An 18,994-nucleotide genomic window follows, 5' to 3' on the forward strand; every position below is an offset into this window, starting at 1 on the left:
GAACATTCTTAATTGTTCAAGTAGTAAGAAATGTGATACCAAATGCTTAGAAGAGATAAAACAGAAAGGATTACTTAGTTTTACGACATGCATGGATTACAGGCCTATTTATGACTTTACTTTTTATTTGGAGACAGTCCCTCTGTTGACTAGCTTCCAGCCCTGCTCTGCCAATTTACCTATTCATCATTACAATTGTAAAATTACCATATATTGTAGTTAGAAAGAAACCCTTTCAGAGATGTCTATGAAAAAAAGAAAATCTCTTAGTTTACAAAAAAGTAAAAATGTTTTGGGAGTTAGAACATTGGTACTAAAAATGTTGAAGTGTGTAGAAAGTTTTCTTTGTCTTCTTTGACAGCATTGACATTATGGCAAAATGAAGATTCTTTCCAGTGCCAATAGGTAGACAATACATACAACTAAAACAAAAAATTAGAAAGTTTAAGCATGCAAATATCAATGAAACACTGCTTCAATGGTTTAGTATACAAAGTAGTACTCAATTTTCAGTAGAGGGACTGATCTTGAAGACTCAAGCAGAAAAATTGCTAGACAATTTGAATGCAACAACAGTTGGCTGGATCAATTCAAAAACTAACATCGAGCTAGTGTTTCTGCCTCCCAATGTCACATCGATTTTACAACCAATGGAAATGGGTGTAATCAAAAATCTGAAAAGATTTTATAAAAGATTTATAGTTTTGTATTTAATCCATGAAAGAGAACAGAAGTTTAATGAGATTGCATCAATATTGGATGCCATCAATTTGTTAGGTGATGGATGAATCAAAATAACTTCAACAACCATATTAATTGTTTCAAAAAACTGAAATAAAATACAAATGAGATTTCAATGTTGAAAGGTGATGAAAACAAAGAAAGCAACATACCTTTAACTGAATGGTTATGAGGCAACAACATTCATGATTTTAATAATGACATCAATGAACTTTTATGAGTCAGCGACAATTTGTTAACTAGTGATACTCCTACTGAAAGTGACATTATGGAATCTGTGCTGAATAAAGACAATGGTATTCATGATGAATGTGATGATAATACAATGATAAGTGAAATTGAATCAAAACTAATACTGACAATTTCTGAAGTTCAACAGGCAATGGACACATTAGTCAGGTTTTATGAAGGAAATTAAGTAAATAATGAGACTTTCAATGCTTTGAGTACTTTAAGAGGAAATTTGAGAAATATGAAAGTGAAATATTTGAAGCAATTATCAATTTTAAGATTTGTAAATATAAAGACTAACTGAAATCAGGCTATTATTAATTAGTATTATATTTAATTATGAAAAAATAAACTGTTTAATATTAATTATTGTTGAGACAGAAATTCATGTGATTTCAGCACAATTACTGGCCCATGTTGAATGTGTGATCCTGTCTCTTCCCATCAAAAATGGCATTCTGTATGATTGAAGCATCTGTTAGGTAATTTAAATAATGAACTTTATTAGTTTTATCTTTATCTAATTTGTAATAAAGCATATTATGAAAACTAGAAGCCTGAATAATTCATTTAACAATTATATTGTAGTTTATATAACTACTATTAAAATACAGTATAATGTAATTACTTAATTGTTTTTGAATCTATCAACTTATTTAGAATTAAAAATTAAGAGAGATTTCACTAATCATCAGTGACATAACTACAAATTTTGCCACCCATGAAGCAAACACCCTTGTGTCTTTGCACCCAAAGAAGCTGCCCATTCCCCCTAGTTATGTCACAGTTCTTCACAGATATAATGAAGAAATCTTGCCAGTCCCCTAGTGCTTATTATAACAGAGTTCAAATGTATTTCATTTTATAACACCTGAATGTTTAGTTTAATTTATTAAAGACCACACAATAGCCATTTTCAATATTGAAACAGGAAAAAAACCAATATTGAAATTTTTGACTAAAACACAGTTAAGCAATTAATGAACCAATCAATAATTATTATTACCGAAACACTTTATCCACTGAATAAGATTTCCTAAATTCCTAATTAATTTGTTAAACATTTTGAAATTATCAATGTTCAATACAATTTTTTTAAAATCTATTCTAAATAATCATAGCTGAAAAAATTAAAACATTGACTAACAGTTAAATAAAAAAGGTACTCTAATATTGCCAGTGTTATGAGTGTTAATTATTGAAGTGTCAAGTTTAGTCATCATAAACCCTTACAAGGCATTCATCAAGAAATTTTTCAGATTTATGCACATATATGCAAGAGAAAAATCATACCATTTTCTTATAAACTTTACAGATCATATCAAGAAAGTTTTATTGTACATATTTACACACATGTAAAATATTTATTATTAATATAATTGAATTTTAGAAATTATTTCTTATAAATATTATTTATAACTGAATTTTAGAAGAGTCTGGTTGTGTTTCATCATTTTCACTGACTGCTGATTTTTGATGTACAAAAAATGAATCTAAAGTATGCTGTTTCCTGCAATTTATTTTTTCATTTAATATTGTTTATAACAAGATAAGTCTTTCATTGCACATTCAAATTGTTCTGTCCATTAGTAAACTGGATCATTTTTAAGAAAATAACTGTCACACTTCATAAATGTTTCACATAAACCATCAATGAACAGCTAGTTTACATTGGGAATTCTATCAAAATTTTCATCAGTTTTCAATTTCTTCTTCAAATATAGGCTTATCTAACTTTGTTAACTTCTCATTTATTAATCTTTTCCATGCGAATATATGCCCTTACGCATATGTCACGTGACTTTCCATTATTTGGTGATGCGAAATACGCCTTTAGGCATAATTAATCAAAAAATTCAATTAATTTGCATTATGTTTGAGTTTTCAAATCAAAACTAAAATTGCTGGCTCTTCTGTAGGTCGACTGATTTTGTTTAAGCCAATAAGTGTTTTGTTACCACCCCTGGGCCATAAATATTTCAGTAAAAAGGACCCTCTACCATTCTACAGCAAATCTTCCCAGTTAACTACACAGTTGACTGAAAACAATCAAAGGGAAACTCCTACAGTTTTATTGGGTATCTTCTGTCTTTGTTGACATTACTTTAACTAATCACAGATTTGTGAAAGAAAAAGTCCCACCTCCCACCTTTGAAGTAAAATGTAAACAATCGCAATAAATTGGCTTTTTAAATCATTTTTCAGCTTTAATTAACTAATTTAATGTACTTAGACATTAAATTAGCTAATTTGACAATATTTTGGCAAGTAAATATGTTTTTAAAACTATCTAGCAATAAATATTCTTAAGAAACTCCACCTCCCTGTAGTAAGTCTATGAAAGATCATCTTGCTGTTAATTGGTTTTAAAATTTGTTTCTAGGCCTATTATGCTCTAATTGGTAATTTATATTATGATTGAATCAACTTCAATGAATGAGAGTTTTTAGAACCATCTTGTAATTCTTCCAAGTCTGCATATTACTCATATTACTTGTTATTTTTTCTTACTTTTCTTTTCTCTATTTTACGTGCATATTGTAATATTAGTTATTTATTAAGATGACACAAGTAATTTTGCAATGGAATATCGTTCAAAAACGTTCTAAAGATTTTTCGTTTTTGCATTCGTACTGTCCAAACAAAATTTTAAATGTAAGATTTTCCTCTTCACAATATTTTCTTGTTGTAGGCACAAAGTAATCTACAAACCAATTGCAAAATATTTCTCCATATTCATCCATGCTTTATGAAGTGACTTCCAAATTACTGGGAATGAAGATTTTGCCATACTTTTCAAAGCTCGAGAATTTTCACTATGAAAATTTAGCATTCTTGTCCCCATTTGCATTTCCATCAATCTTTTGATGTCGTGAAGCCTGGAACAGATTGTTTTTTTTAGATATATAGTTTTCAGATGGCATATGTTTCCAATATAATCTGGTTTCATCAGCATTGAATACTTGTTTCAGACTGTATCCTCCTCTCATTAAGTATTTTCTTCAATTCAGCTGAAAAACTCCAGTTGTTTCTGTATTAGCATTAGCAATTTCTCCCTGAATTTTAATGTCCTTAAATCCATAAGGTTTTTGAAAATGGTGAAACTTTGATACTAAAAATTTCTTAGCTTTTGCTGCCTCTTTACCACTTCCTTTCAATTATCTTCATATAAAGATAAAGCTTTTTCCTAGATTAGAGCTAAGCTTATAGGTATATATTGTTGACAGAGATCTTCAATCCATGTTATTAGATGCTTTTTCATTATATCTGTTACATTATTTTACAATCATGTTAGGTTCACTTCAGAGTGGCTTAGTCAAGTTTTGGCTTTGGGTTATAAATATGAGACTTTCTTAACAATTGTGTGAACTGTCATAATTACATCATCATTTTTGCTACACTTTGTTGACACAATTTCAAAAAGAAAATCAGAAAACTAAAAAGAAAAATCCACCAGAATCAAAACTGAAATGACATATGCACAATAATGTATCCAGTGTACAGTAACATGTATCAATATGCACATAGGTCACATAGTGAAGAGAAAATTACCATTTACCAGGGAAACCGCGTAAATGTGGGGAATTTTTAAGCGGTGTTTCACAATTTTTTGACCATGCGATTATGGGGACTTAGATAATGCATACTCATTAAACAAGAACCCTCTGTATAAGAGAATTAAAACATTGGTATTCTGAATAAATATTCATTTAATAGAGAAGATATTTATGGAATACAAAACATATCTCCTGTAATCCTGTATTTTTACCTTTTCCAATAAGCTGCACGTAATTTCAACAGGTACAATTGTTCCATTTTTTATATGATTTTCAATTAATTCACCATATTTAGAACCTGAAGTATTTCTTTCCTCCCGCAACAGGTCACCTGCTGAAAGATGAACAAATCCAAATTCCTAAAAAAAAAATTAAAAAGGTAAAGATTAATTTTTATAACTTTTCTTGTAATTCACTTACATTCTATTACAGAATCCAATATTTTTCTAAATAGCTTAATGTTTACCTATACAGTCAAACCTGTTTTTATGCGGGGGATAGGGACCGCATTAAAAAAAACGCATAAAAAGAAATCGCACGAAACTTCACGAATGGCTGTAAAAAATAGTTTTCGCAACACAATTAAAAAAATATTTTTTTTTATGCGGTGAATAGGGAACGCATAAAAAAAGTCTCACGTAGAAAATAACTCAAAACCGTACGAAATAGAATTTATTGACAACAGATGTCAGCACTTGACTGCATCGTCTGGTCTATCGTCTGTTTTACATATTTTTGTCCAGGTGGTGTTTTGTTGACTTAAAAAGTAAATTATTTCATTTTTCGCATATTCATGCAATAATATTACTATAATAAGTGCATTTATGCTATAATAAGTTTATTTAGCTATAATAAGTCAACGTGAGACATGACGAATCGCACGAGACTAGTCGCCAACTATACCGCACAAATTAAAAATCGCACAAAAAAAAACCGCATAAATTAAAAATTCGCATTAAAAAAATCGCACAAATAAAAATCGCACATAAAAAGAGCGCATAAAAACAGGTTTGACTGTATATGTTTTAAATATATGCAAATACTAAACCAATAAAAATACATTTTGAATGTAGTGGTATCAATTATGATAGATAATAATTTTTTTAACTATGTAAAATCTTTTATTTCAGCATATTTTACAGATTTGATCATTTTTGGGACTAAATAAGTGTTTTATAAATCCATATATTTTGCACTAACCAGGTAGATAGATCACAAAAATTACACCTTTGAAAAAATCCAGCAATGAATTTAATAAAATAACATTTTTGTGTGCAGAGGCAAAAAAAAAAATTTTTTACATTAGGACATACACTAACCAATTCAATGTAATGAGCAGATGCATTCAGAATTTTAAGGAATGATAAGAAACCATATAACTAATTCAACTGTGAGGATTTACTCCATCCTGATAATCAACCATTGTTTCAAATCAAAACTATGTCGGTGTCACTATGCATAATTTACAACAGTGACTCAAGGAACATAAGTATACAATTGATTAGTCCAGCAGTTGTAAAATTATTACCTTTCTAACATTTTCAACATTCGTTAATTGTAAATCAAATGATTTACAATTAACAAATGTCGAAATTTATAATCTAATATTTATATGGCATTGCATATAATTATAATATGAATTAATCAATTTAAAATAAAAAGTTTGAATTTCACATCTTTTTTTTTGTTTTAATGTATTTATGTTTATACATGTTACATGTATAAATGTTTGTTAATTACAAAATCATTCTTTTAACTCATTTAACTTGGATCGGTGATTTTTTATAAAAACAAAAAATTTGTATTTTGTCTATTGTTCATCTCTTATTTCATCACCCAGATGTCTGTCGCCCATTTGACTATTGCCCAATTGACAGTGTCCCCCCGTAATCTCAAACATCTTGTAAAAATTGTATGTATACAGAAATAAATTCAATGATTGATTTGATAGCTTAGAAAGTTATAAAATTTTATTGAGCATGTAATTTTATTTGTAATTGACTTGATTGCATACCTCCTACATAGAACATTATTCTAATATGTGTTTTGTGACCTCAATTTTCAATTCCTTGTGTCACCTATTTCACTATTGTCACTTGTTAATCACCTCTTACGTAAAAAGTATGACATAATAGATACAGTAGAGAGTCGTTAATCGGAACCCCGGTAATCAAAATCGCCAGTAATCGGAACGATTTTCAGTCGGACTGTGTCGTGCTGAATCAAACGTTTTTGATACTAGATTTACTTCTAAAGTATAATTTTCATGTTTTTATATTCTTCAATATATTTATTTTGTTTGTACAAAATGAAAAAATAGTTTTTAATGATACAATAGCCTCGATTATTATTATAAAAATTTCCGTTAGGCTTAAAATCGACGAAAATTCAACACGAAGCGACACGCAACGATGAAAAATTTGAACATCGGACAGGTTAATGTATTTTTTCGTACATAATCGGTAATCTGAACAAATTACTAATGTGAACCACCCCAGTCTCCAATTGATTCTGATTAACGACTCTCTACTGTATTAGTAAAATCTGCTCACAAATAGAAGTATGTATGCACTTCAACCTACAACTTAATTGTACATTACTGGTGCTTTTAACATGCACATAGCAGTGCATATATCTAGCATTTTTACATGCTTATGTATGGACAATATACTTTCCTACACATGCTCAATATATAAAAATGCTGATTTACAATTGTTTAAATAAAAAAATTAAATGAAATCTGAAATTAAAAATAAAGAAAAAACAGTTAATTTTATAGATCAGGACTTTTCAAACTAAGGTTTGTGACCCTATATGAGAACACACAACAAAATTTTGGGTCATGAAAACTTTAGCAACTGTTCATGAAAGATGTCACTTCAATCCAAAACATTCCTCTGTTAAATTCTCAAAGACTGGTGAGCAAAAATAATTAGAAAAATCATTTTGATTTAAAATATTTAATTAGAATTAAATGTCATGTTATGGATACATAACAGAGAAATAAAGCATTCCTACATTTTTTTCTCACTGTGATCTGCTACTAACTTTTCAATTAAATCTACTCCCTTATTCAATCTAATTCTATTACTACTTGCTTTTTTTAGAACTTTGCATTGCACATGCTATCATGTCAGGTAATGCCAGTAAAGTTTTGTGCTCTTACAGAAACATAATTGTTCAATTACCAAAAATAAAAATTTGAATAAAATTTTCTTGCTGTCATTCCCTCACCATATAAGCATAAAATTTGTACAGTACATCCTTGGGTTGTATATTGTGAATAGAGATTGCTTTTCCCAAATTTTTTGGATTCTTGAGAATCGGGAATTCCTGAATCAGTAAAAAAAATTTTCTTCATTCACAAGAAAAATTTTTTTACTGATTTTTTTAGATTCATTATTTTATTCTCAAAAATCTAGATATTAAAAAAAAATTTATTTATAAAAGACTAAGATTAATTAGAAAAAAAAAATGCAGAAGAAACCATACAAAGGTGAACTAGAAGATATAAGATTGCCTCATATTTACTTTACCCAGTTTTTTAAATATATTAAAAATTAATTATATTTGTTTCTACATTCACTAAAAATGTTTATTAACACGTTGACTGCCATCTACGAGATGACTCGTAGTTACCGTTTCTGCCTAGGACGCCACCTACGAGTTATATCGTAGTTTGTTTCCTTGCCATATTTGTGCAGCTACGATGTAATTCGTAGTATATCAGTGTAAATATGAATAGATAGCTTCAGGGGCAAGAACAAAAAATCAAGTTTGGCTTACATGAACAGAACATTTATTAATTAATGAACAGAAAATATAATCATAAAAAGTTTATTCAAAATCGAAAGCAAAACAATATTTTTATTGTTTGTGATAATTTATAAAACAAAAATATAAATTTAAACGAACAGAAAATATTATAAAATGTTTATTCAAAATCAAAAGCAAAACGATATTTTTATTGTTTGTGATAATTTTTAAAACAATCTTCTACGCAAAGGGCTGGCTTCTCAAGACAGATTGGACAGAAATAACGCGTTTCTCGGCGTTTTTTAGCTTTGGTACAAATTCGACATGGCTTTGTCGGATGTTGTTTTTTCTGAGTAGATGGGATACTCTGTAAATAGTGAAGCTTCTGCAATTTAATTTTTTTTGAAACTGGTTGAATCTCTTCTCCAATCAACGCTTTGACGAATGCTTCTCTAAACTTTTAGTTTAGAGAAGCATTCGTCATAATGAGAAGCATAAGTTTTATTTTAGAGAAAAAGAGAAGCATAAGTTAGCTTATAGAGAAGCATAAGTTTTATTTTAGAAGAAGTTGCTTTTTGAAAGAGTTTGTGCGCATTATGTATATATATTTCTATAATATGTAATGCAACCTTTTTGAGCCATCTAATAGTCTTTCTTAGAGCTGTGTAGTACGATAGCATTTGATCTGATCGTCAATGCCAGACGTTCCATGATTATAATCTCGAATTATATTCGGTTTCATCGAACATTTTCCATTGCGATTGAACACCTCTACCATTTCAACAACGTGCATGTTTGAAATGGTAAGGACTTCTCGTTTGTCTTTCCATTTACATACAGTAACAGGACCATTTCGCTGCCAAATAAACTCCCCCATCCTCACCAAAAATTTTGTCAGATTCTGAATCACTTAGATTAGTGTAGTAATCAAGTTGTTTTTTAGTCAGTGGTCTTTTCTTATCCATTTTGGGATATTTATAATTTGATTATAAAAATAAATAAAAAATAACACTCTCAAAAAAGACGTAAATGTGATGTGCTCGCCTCTATATCCGATTTATTACTAATGAATTTAGACGCACATCTCCGATTGGCTGTAGCGAAGTGACAGGACGAATCGTGTCTGTGCACGAATTAACTCGTAGTTTGGCTTTAGCGAAGAGCTTTCTGTTACATAAGCCAACTACGAGATAATTCGTAATACCTTTATTTTAAGAAAAACACATTTTATATGCTATTTGATTATTACTATATACTCTGATTAGAGTTTTTAATAATATAATATAATTAAATTAAGTTGGCGTTTTACAACAGAATCCTAAAAAGTCACGTGGCAGTCAACGTGTTAAAAAACTTTTCAATATACATATTGAGTCTATTGATTTATTTATTTTTTTTGACAGGAATTCCAGAAATGGAAAGTTTTTCATTTTGTGATATTGATTTATGCTCAAAAATAGAGAATTTTTGCACATTTTTATCTAAAGCTTCATAAATATTTATTTCCTGAGATAATGAACTGAAACCACCGAGTTGTTTTGATTGACGTGAAGCATTACAGAATCAATTCTTTCAATTCCTGAGACAAAATTCACACTTAAGATCTTTACTCTCACCATTGTATGTGGAAATGGGCAGAATGGTATTATTTAAATTCTCATTATTATACACTCCCCTCCGAAAATAAACACAAAAGTGAAAATCAGACACAAATCAAAAACCGCAGTAATTTATTTCAAATTTTACAGTAACATATAACAGAACTCTGCCACACAAAAAAGTTTCAAACATATAGTGTGACATTCAAAAAATTAAAAAAGTGGACAAAATGATAGGTCTTACTAGTCAGAGAAATGTTTGACAATAAGGAATATGATTTTTTCTTACACTGATGCAGGGGACAACAATTCATGCTAGCTATCAGATGATCAATGAGATTAGAAGGCAGTAATTCCCACTGTTATATGAGAGCACATTGGAACTTTTGGATAGTGTTTGGGTTTGGTGGATATCTACAGCTCTCCTGAGAGCATCCCATATTTGCTCTGTAGGGTTCAGACCTGGTGAATACACTGGCTACTGCATTTGCTGGATTCCCTTTGCCATTAGGTAATCATGTACTGTACAATCTCTGCCTGGATGTTGGCATCTATAAGTACAAATTCAGAATCATTGTACCTGCATAAGGTCAAATGTATAAATCAAGGATTTTATTCCAATATTTTTGGCCCATTAGAGTACCATTACAGTAAATCCACCTAAGGAAATCCTGGCCCATACAAGGATGCCACTACCAGAAAAAATAATGCTGCTGAACAATGTTAATCAGTTGATACCATCTCTCTCCACACAAAAATCCATTAATTGTCTGACTACATAGTGAATCATGACTCATTGCTGAACAGGACATTGCTACAACCATCTTTACTCTAAGTGACATGTTCTTGACATCATTGTAAATGGGCTGCTCTGTGTGTGGCAGACAATGGAACACAAATTTTTGGCCTTCATGCATAAAAGCAATGTGCATGCAATCTGTTTCTTACAATAGTCATGGATACAAGCCTCACTGTAGCTACAACAAAGTTTGAATGTAAAGAAGCTGTTGCCTGCCTATTGCATCTGACCAACAATGTTAAATAGCAGTCATCAGATGATATAACTTGAGAGTGACCCAAGCCTGGCCTTTTGCTTACTGTTCCATTGATTTGAAATTGGATCCACAAGCATGAAATCACAGAATGGCAGATTCTGAAGAATTTAGCAACTTTTCCAATAGACTGACTGGATTCTAACCTACCCATGACTCACATCTTTAGCTATCATCTAAGCATCTTTGGAACACTAAATCTTCCACTTGTTTTACCAGTTGGCTGATTTTCATATTTCAAATGGAGCTAATGTGTATTTACTTGTGTTTCAATATTTATATATGGTACTTAAAGTATACACCAAGTTTTACCAAAGAAAATTTACATATTTACTCCTTATCTGAGAATTTGCATTTCATGCTTATTTCTTGGAGGGGAATGTACAATCTATTCATTATGCCTCTTGCTATATTTGTTATATCCTTTTTCATTTTCATCATTAACAATTGTAAAATCAAAATATCAATCCTGCATCCTGCAATATCAAATATTCAGCCAAGATTTAGCTATTTATGCAAAAATAAATGGAGCTCATCCATCTCATTAGTATACATATTTGCTTTTGTTCTAATAAATGATAATAAGTAGTAAAATTATACACATAACAAAGAATTGTTTGGATTTAATTTCTTTGATTTATTATCAGTTTATGTTTTATTTATACATTTATTTTATGTACTGTACATATGCATATACTCAGGGTTGTGTAAAATGTTCTCAGACAAAAATGGGTTGTGAATGGAAAAAGTTTTAGTAGTTCTGTTATAGATCAATATTTTATAAAATTGAGCTATCTTTTCAAAACATGTTAAATTATATAATAAAATACTAACAACAATGTATCCTAAGTCATTAATTTTTATGGATATGAAACATTTAATTTAAAAACAAAATTTTATGCTTATTTTATATAAATATTATGCAAATTTTTATTATGTAAAAAATCAAAATGAGATTGAAGAGATACAAAGAGACATGGAAGACTGAAAATTTAAGATGTCATTTGTATGTCATTGACCACATCAGGATTTGCAACAGTTTTAACATCAAAATTGAAATCCTTTATTACCACAAAAAAATCCGAGGGTAATCCCAAAAGTAGTCTCCTATTTTTTCAAAAATAGGAAGAAACATTTATTTTCAATAACGTTCATATCAATTTAAAGCTAGAACATTTATCTATTTTTCTACATAATCGCCATTTCGGTCAATGCATTTTTGTAGGCGCTGTGGCAATTTTTGTATGCCCGTGTTACACCAGCCAATTTTTGTATGCCCATGTCGCAGGACCTATCTTGCATATGCCTTCCGATATTGCAACTTTTCTGTTAAAATCCTATGATTGGTGCATCAGAAAACCCCAAGAACCAAAATGCAGACATCATCCAGAGTGATCTACTGATCTTCACGCATGGTTTGCTCAACCTTTGCGATTGTCTCGTCAGAAATTGACGATCTCCCGCTTCTTTCTTTCTCACGAATTTCAGTATGATCAGCTGCAAACTCCGTACACCACTTGAGGATGTTTTTGACATCTATGCACAACTCGCCATACACTTCTGTCAATTGGCAATGAATTTCAATCAATTTAACACAACAATGGCTGCAAGCTGGTATGACATGAGCATGCAAAAATTGCCACAGCACATAGAAAGATGCATCAACCAAAATGGCAATTATGTATAAAAATAGATGAATGTTCAAGCTTTAAAATATGAACAGTATTGAAAATAAACATTTCTTTGTATTTTTTAAAAAATAGGAGACCTTACTTTTGGGATTACCCTCATAAAAGTATTTATATTTACTTTTAAAAACTAAAGATTTTCAGAGAAAATATTACTAAATTCATATGTTAAAAAGAAATGTCCTAATAAAAATTAGCAGATTTTTTTCATTTCTTAAATGATAAGTAAAAATATCTTCAATTTTTTTTTAATATGCCCTTTCAAATAAATTTTTCTTTACTGTGTTAGAAAAACAGTAACATTTTTTTTATGAATTAAAAATTTTAAAAATCTTTTTTTTAAAGAACAGTTTTGAAAAGAATCAAAGTTAATCATTAAGATTAAATCAAATGTATATTAAAATTAACAGAAAAATTAAAAACTATATATTCTCTTAATGAATAACTACATATTTCAAATATTTTCATTATAAAAAGAAAAATTAAAATTTATTTAAAGCATATACTGTAATCTTTATCTATAGTAAATATAAGAATGTTACCTCCACAATATTTTTGCATTGTGTTCCTTTTCCTGAACCAGGTGGGCCAAGAACAAAAACAATATTTGGCTTTACTGACTCCATTATAGTTAAAAATCTCTGAATCCTGAAAAGCATTCACTAAATTATAATAATAATGGTGTCTATGTAATATCTATTATCTATAATCTTAAAAACAACATATAAACTTATGATAAATGAAAACAATGAATTCCAGAAAATAAGTAAATATCATTATCTGCTTTCTAACATTTATTATTTTCATGTATGGAATTTAGTATTTAAATAATACAGTAGAACTTAGATAATCTGAAGTTCTGCATTATCTGAGGAAAGCCTATAAGTGAATACACTATTTTTCTTATAATTCATAAAAGCTTTGCCATGAAGGCATCAAGCACATAAATATGTTACGTAGTAATTTGTAAAAGTTTGTGATATTACAAATTGTAACTCCAGATGGCAACACAGGTGAAGGAAAGGGGTATCAAGGTGAATGCCATGATGGAACCATTCCCTTTTTATTCTTTTAAGTGTCCAGATATTATCCATTGATATCTGCCCTATACATGTAATTCAATACACTTTACACTTTGTATAAATATTAAACTAAGTTATATGTGCCTGCATATGAAATGTAGTTATTTTTATCCTCCAACAAAATATGGTAGTATTTTTAATTGCAACTCAGCACAAGTCATTCATTCAATATAGTCAAGTTGTACTAAGCAAATGGCTGATGCTGAGGTGACTGCAGAATACTGAAGCAAAAAAAGGAAAAAACAACTGTAAAACAAAAAACTCATTTTAAACCTTTTTTAAAAAGCTTTTTAAATAACTTATATTACAAAATGAAACATTTAATGTGAAAAACCATTTATATAAAAATGTAATTACAATACTAAGACATCAAGCAACTTTGTCATATCACAATAGAATTGAGGTAGAGCTGGAAAAAAAGAAGTGATCCTTGACCTTGATAAGCACAGAAGAAATGATCTTTGTACCTGACAGATACAAACTGTGACAAAAAAAGATTATCATTGTACTTGCCATTCATGGGAAAGGTGATCCTTATATCTGCCCGCCAGGGAGACACGATCCTTGCATTCATTGGCCAGGTACAGTACAGGAGAGATGATCCAAGTAATTGCCTTCAATTGCTTTGTTCTTCTGTTTTTTTTTTTTTTTTTCATTCCTATTTTCTGTTAAAAACAGCATTGCATGTGTCTATTTTTGACCATTATGAATGATCAAGGAGCACATTCTCTCTTTAATACCTCTGTATATCGAAAACACAGTCATGTACTCCTTAATTTTTACATTTAAATAGACCCTCATTACATTTGTGGATTCCTCATTGCAATTAATGAAAAATGGCAAACTTAAATCAAAATCAATTGAACATATTTTGAGAACAAACAATTCTGTAAGCCACACAGTAGACGCCTTGCTAACGTTCCACCTCAAATATATATCTTTATTCTTAAAAGTATAGTAAATTATAGCTGTATAATAAATGATGTAAAAAAATGTTCTTCTTATATACAATTAAATTCAATAAGGTATAAAAAGAGGCTTAAAAGTGATACCATACAAACTTTTATCAGCAATTTTTAATCCAAAATGACCAAGGCTGTTTGTTTAATCTGAGTTTTCATTTATCCAAAGCAACACCAGTCCACATTATCTTGGATAATCAAGGTTCTACTGTACATACTAATGAAAAGTTACAAGTCTAAAATTATGTACTGCATATTTGTAAAAATTCACATTTTTCGATATAAATGAACATTTTGAAGTCAAATCTTAATTCAGCACTAATTCCCCAAATGAATCAATAATACATTTTAGGAATTAAAATTTCATTTATAATAAATTGCATCATAGACATAACAGTGAGTTTTAAAAAGGTAATGAAAATTTAACTTTTTAGAATAATAGTAAATAATTTTTAAAATTTGCTATAAGTTATGTTTGGGTTTCATACTTAAAAAAAATCTAAATATGATAACTCAAATAGTTCATTTAACTGTTATTTTTTTAACCATCATTAAAATTTGACTTTTTAGTTTAACAGTTTCAAACTGGCAAATTTTTTAGTGATTAAAAACATGTTCTGAAATGAATCTAATTACTAAAGTCCTTATTATTAATTAAATTAACATGTAGATTATTATATCTTTCCTACTGCTAAATTATTATTTTAAGTTTATTTATCCTTTCTATTATATTTTCCATAATCTCTCATTATGATAATGTGAAATATTTCTTTATAACAAATTATTCTTTATTACAAATTATAATTATATTGTAAAGATAATTTGATGAGAAATATATTAAAGTTAAAATAAATTGCAGACTAATATAAATAATGTCCGAAAAGTTACACTTTTGATATTTTTTCTTCCCCTTTCATTCAATTATAAATTACCAATATATAAAGTTTTATATTTATTTTCTTGAATATTCTTCATTTAAATGAATAACATTATCATTATTGATTTGTTGCATTGCTATAAAATATACAATAATATCCATAAAATCATTTCTTCCAAATTCCAATTTCTTCCAAATCATTTCTTTCATCTCTTCCAACATTTTTATAATGATCTTAAGATCAGTAAGTTTGTAAAATTTATTATAGAAAAGAAAAAGTAATTATTTATTTCTAATAGTTGACAATATAATACTATTATTCCATCTTCAATAAATTTGAAGATGGAATAATTTCATTAAAAAGTGATAATATTAACTTTTTTTTACATTACTATTGAATACATTATGTTAAGAAAACTCACATTATAAATTCACAAAACTAATCATATTAGCTAAAAGAGAAATTTCCCAGTTATACTAAAAAAAACATTACAATTTGATAAAGGATTAAAGAAATTATCAATATGTGTAAAATCTACATAAAATATACATCATTATAGATCAGGGCTTCTTAAACTTTTTTTTATTCACGACCCCATTTATGATTATATATTTTTTGGGGGGTCGCAAAAAAATCACAAAGATATATAAATACTTTGTGATGAGTTATTGATAAGGTAACAATATATATACATATGAAAAAAATATAGTTTTAAAATTTGTTTAAAAACATACAAAAATATAAAATTAAAAAAATTGCACAAAAAGCTGTAAAATTGTATTTATTATAGTTACAAAAATTATATATCCTATTTTTCATCAAAACTGCATTTTTTGCAATAACATAAATAAAAGAGAATATTGGGCAAAATATATCGTCGCTGGTATATATTCAAGCCCGGGCATTTTGGCTGGCTTAGTTTGTTTTAATATATTTGAGCGCATCCATTAAACGGTTAAGTATACAAAAATAAAGGAAAATTGTTTTTTTAATGAGATGGATGTGCTTGCTTTTTACTGCATAACAAACTAAATCTTGGTGCATTGTTTTACACAAAGTGCAACTCACGAAACCTATGACACAAAGTGCACCATTTTCAAACTCTCACAAATTATTTTCAATATTTTGCATTAAAATCTTGTGACCCCAAATGGGGTCACGACTCATAGTTTAAGAAGCCCTGTTATAGAGCATAATAAAAACTACATAAAGGAACATGGATAATAATTAACTACATTTAACAGTTACAATGTTATAATAATTAATGTTTAGAATCATATCTAATTCTGCTTGGACTATTGATGATGAACTACAGTAAAACCTTGCATACATAGCCATCCCTGAAATTTCCCAACAGAACAGCATAAGTTTTAAAACTCCATATCAGTGACCATATTAATCTCATTTTTAGAATTTTTTTCTTTACAATAAAAATTTAAGATATCTAATGTCTTGAAACTTTTGAACAATTTGCATAAATTTAAGTGGATTTATAAAAGCTTATAAAACAAAGTCAATTCTGCCAATGTTGATTGCATTCCAGTGATTGTGAAAGGATTTTTAAGTAGACTACAATAGTGTTTCTTTTTGTATATCTTCACTAGTGTATGTTTTTTTTTATATATTTTTTAAATATATATTTCATCCTGGAGTTTTAGATTTTTTTTTACAACCCTAATCCATTTAAGTGGATATGATAGGAGTGACATTTATCCCCATTTATTTGGCCAACAGAACAGGAAAACCTCATATTCCTAATCTCAATGTATTGTTTAAAACAGTTTAAATGGAACTGGGCTTTGGTGCTATATTTTTGGAAGTGTTTGCCGAGATTTCTTCGACAGATAACAAGCAAACAAAATAAATTTATTGCCCAAATTTAGTAAGAAGAATGACAATTATATAATTTTTCAATAATTTTATATAAAATCTAATTTGTATTTTGTAAAAACAGCTATATAAATCAACAATGATTGGTCTATGTCACTCACAGCATTCAACAAAGAGAAATGTCAATGAGAGTGACGAAAACACCCAGTTTAATTATTAGCACATTTTTTATGTTTGGACGTCTCTGCATATTAAATAATTTCTGTTTAATAAAATTTGTTTTCTGAATCAGCCGATTGAAAAGTTGTTAGACTAGTTTTGCCATACAAGTTCCCTTGTAGCCCAAGGAATAAGAACAATTTAGTCATCAGCAACAGAGACGGAGTGAGTTTACAGAGCTTAAAGAGTTTAATTAATTAATGAATATGGAGGTTTTATTTATGACGTGGAAGATTTGAATGAGAAAGAATTAATACAATTAATAGACAACACTGTCCAAAAATATGTAGAGAATATTGACGGAAACCATTTAGCCAAAGATTCTAGCAAATTCATTAAGGAATTCACTTTAGAAAAATTATGAGAAGGATGGACTTGGCAAGAAAATTAGAAAATTGATTTTGTGGATAATGATCCAGAAAATTTCAAAGACAATTGGAAATTTGTTCAGCACCACATAACAAACTTGAAAAATAATTGCAACTAGCACTCATCTGACTCTTATAACCAAACTTCTCAAAAACTAAATCAGAAGAAAAATCCAAAGAAGCTGAAAATTACAGCAACGTCCGAAAGATTTCAAGCATCTAAGGCATTCGGCCATTGGTACATATCAAAATGTGGCTTTGGAAAATAGTAGCAAAGACAAGTAAAATTTATTTCTTGTGTTCAACAAAAGATTATTATATACAGTACCAAGTACAATTTCCATGTTACGAATTTTTTAATAAGCGTTTTTGTTTTGTAATTCATGTTTTCTTGAATGAAATAAAACTTTTTCTTGCACAATAAATAAAATTTATATTTGAAAAAAAAAAAAAATCATTTTGCAACGTAAACCCACTTTTTGTATGTAATGAGTCTCGTATAACGTTGAATTTTTGTGGAATAAATCACTTAATTTTCCAAGATTTCGCTATGCAAAATCTGAATTCATCGATTGATTTTGTCGTACGTTTTTACGTAAGTGTATGAGAAAGCATTGATAATGGCGCTTATCGCTTAAACATGATCAAATGTAAATATTTAACACAACAAACCTGCGGTAATTAAATTTCCTACGAAACTTCGGCGGCTTCCTGTTTCTATACACAAAACAACTATTCACAGCTCCACAGCGCCAAAACGACATTTAAAATTTAAATTATTCAGAAAACTTTTCCGTTATCACATTTTAACACAAAATTTCACTTAATTTAATTAAATATTTAATAATACACATTAAACTTAATTTTTAAAATATTTCGTAAAAAAATTATTGAAGTGAATTTCCTCTTATTCTACCGATCAATGAATGAAATGATAAAGAAAATTGTTTTTCTTATTCATTTTTTTAAAATAAAAAAAACAGCGAAATAATTGCTTTTTCCTTTTTGTTTAGTGTAATTTTCGATTTTGTT

At 28.8% G+C, this 18,994-nt stretch overlaps 1 protein-coding gene across 2 annotated transcripts in view; it reads right to left on the reverse strand.

Annotated features, from left to right (window-relative positions):
- LOC136985909 (UMP-CMP kinase-like) overlaps nt 1-18,754 on the reverse strand; it is a 43,380-nt gene extending 24,626 nt beyond the window's left edge. Inside the window, exons 1-3 of one of the 2 annotated variants that reach the window (XM_067283313.1) lie at nt 18,635-18,754; nt 13,166-13,271; nt 4,742-4,888 (exon numbers count right to left, since the gene is read on the reverse strand). In XM_067283313.1, coding sequence (XP_067139414.1) covers nt 4,742-4,888; nt 13,166-13,271; nt 18,635-18,726 — 345 coding nt within the window. In that variant the 5' untranslated portion in view covers nt 18,727-18,754. Of the gene's footprint in view, nt 1-4,741; nt 4,889-13,165; nt 13,286-18,634 lie in introns of both variants that reach the window. The other variant, XM_067283314.1, reaches the window with a different exon arrangement.
- Between the last annotated feature and the right edge of the window lie 240 nt (nt 18,755-18,994).

The sequence above is a fragment of the Centruroides vittatus genome, unplaced genomic scaffold (assembly GCF_030686945.1).
Source record: "Centruroides vittatus isolate TY-2023 unplaced genomic scaffold, ASM3068694v2 contig_980, whole genome shotgun sequence".
Classification (NCBI taxonomy): domain Eukaryota; kingdom Metazoa; phylum Arthropoda; class Arachnida; order Scorpiones; family Buthidae; genus Centruroides; species Centruroides vittatus.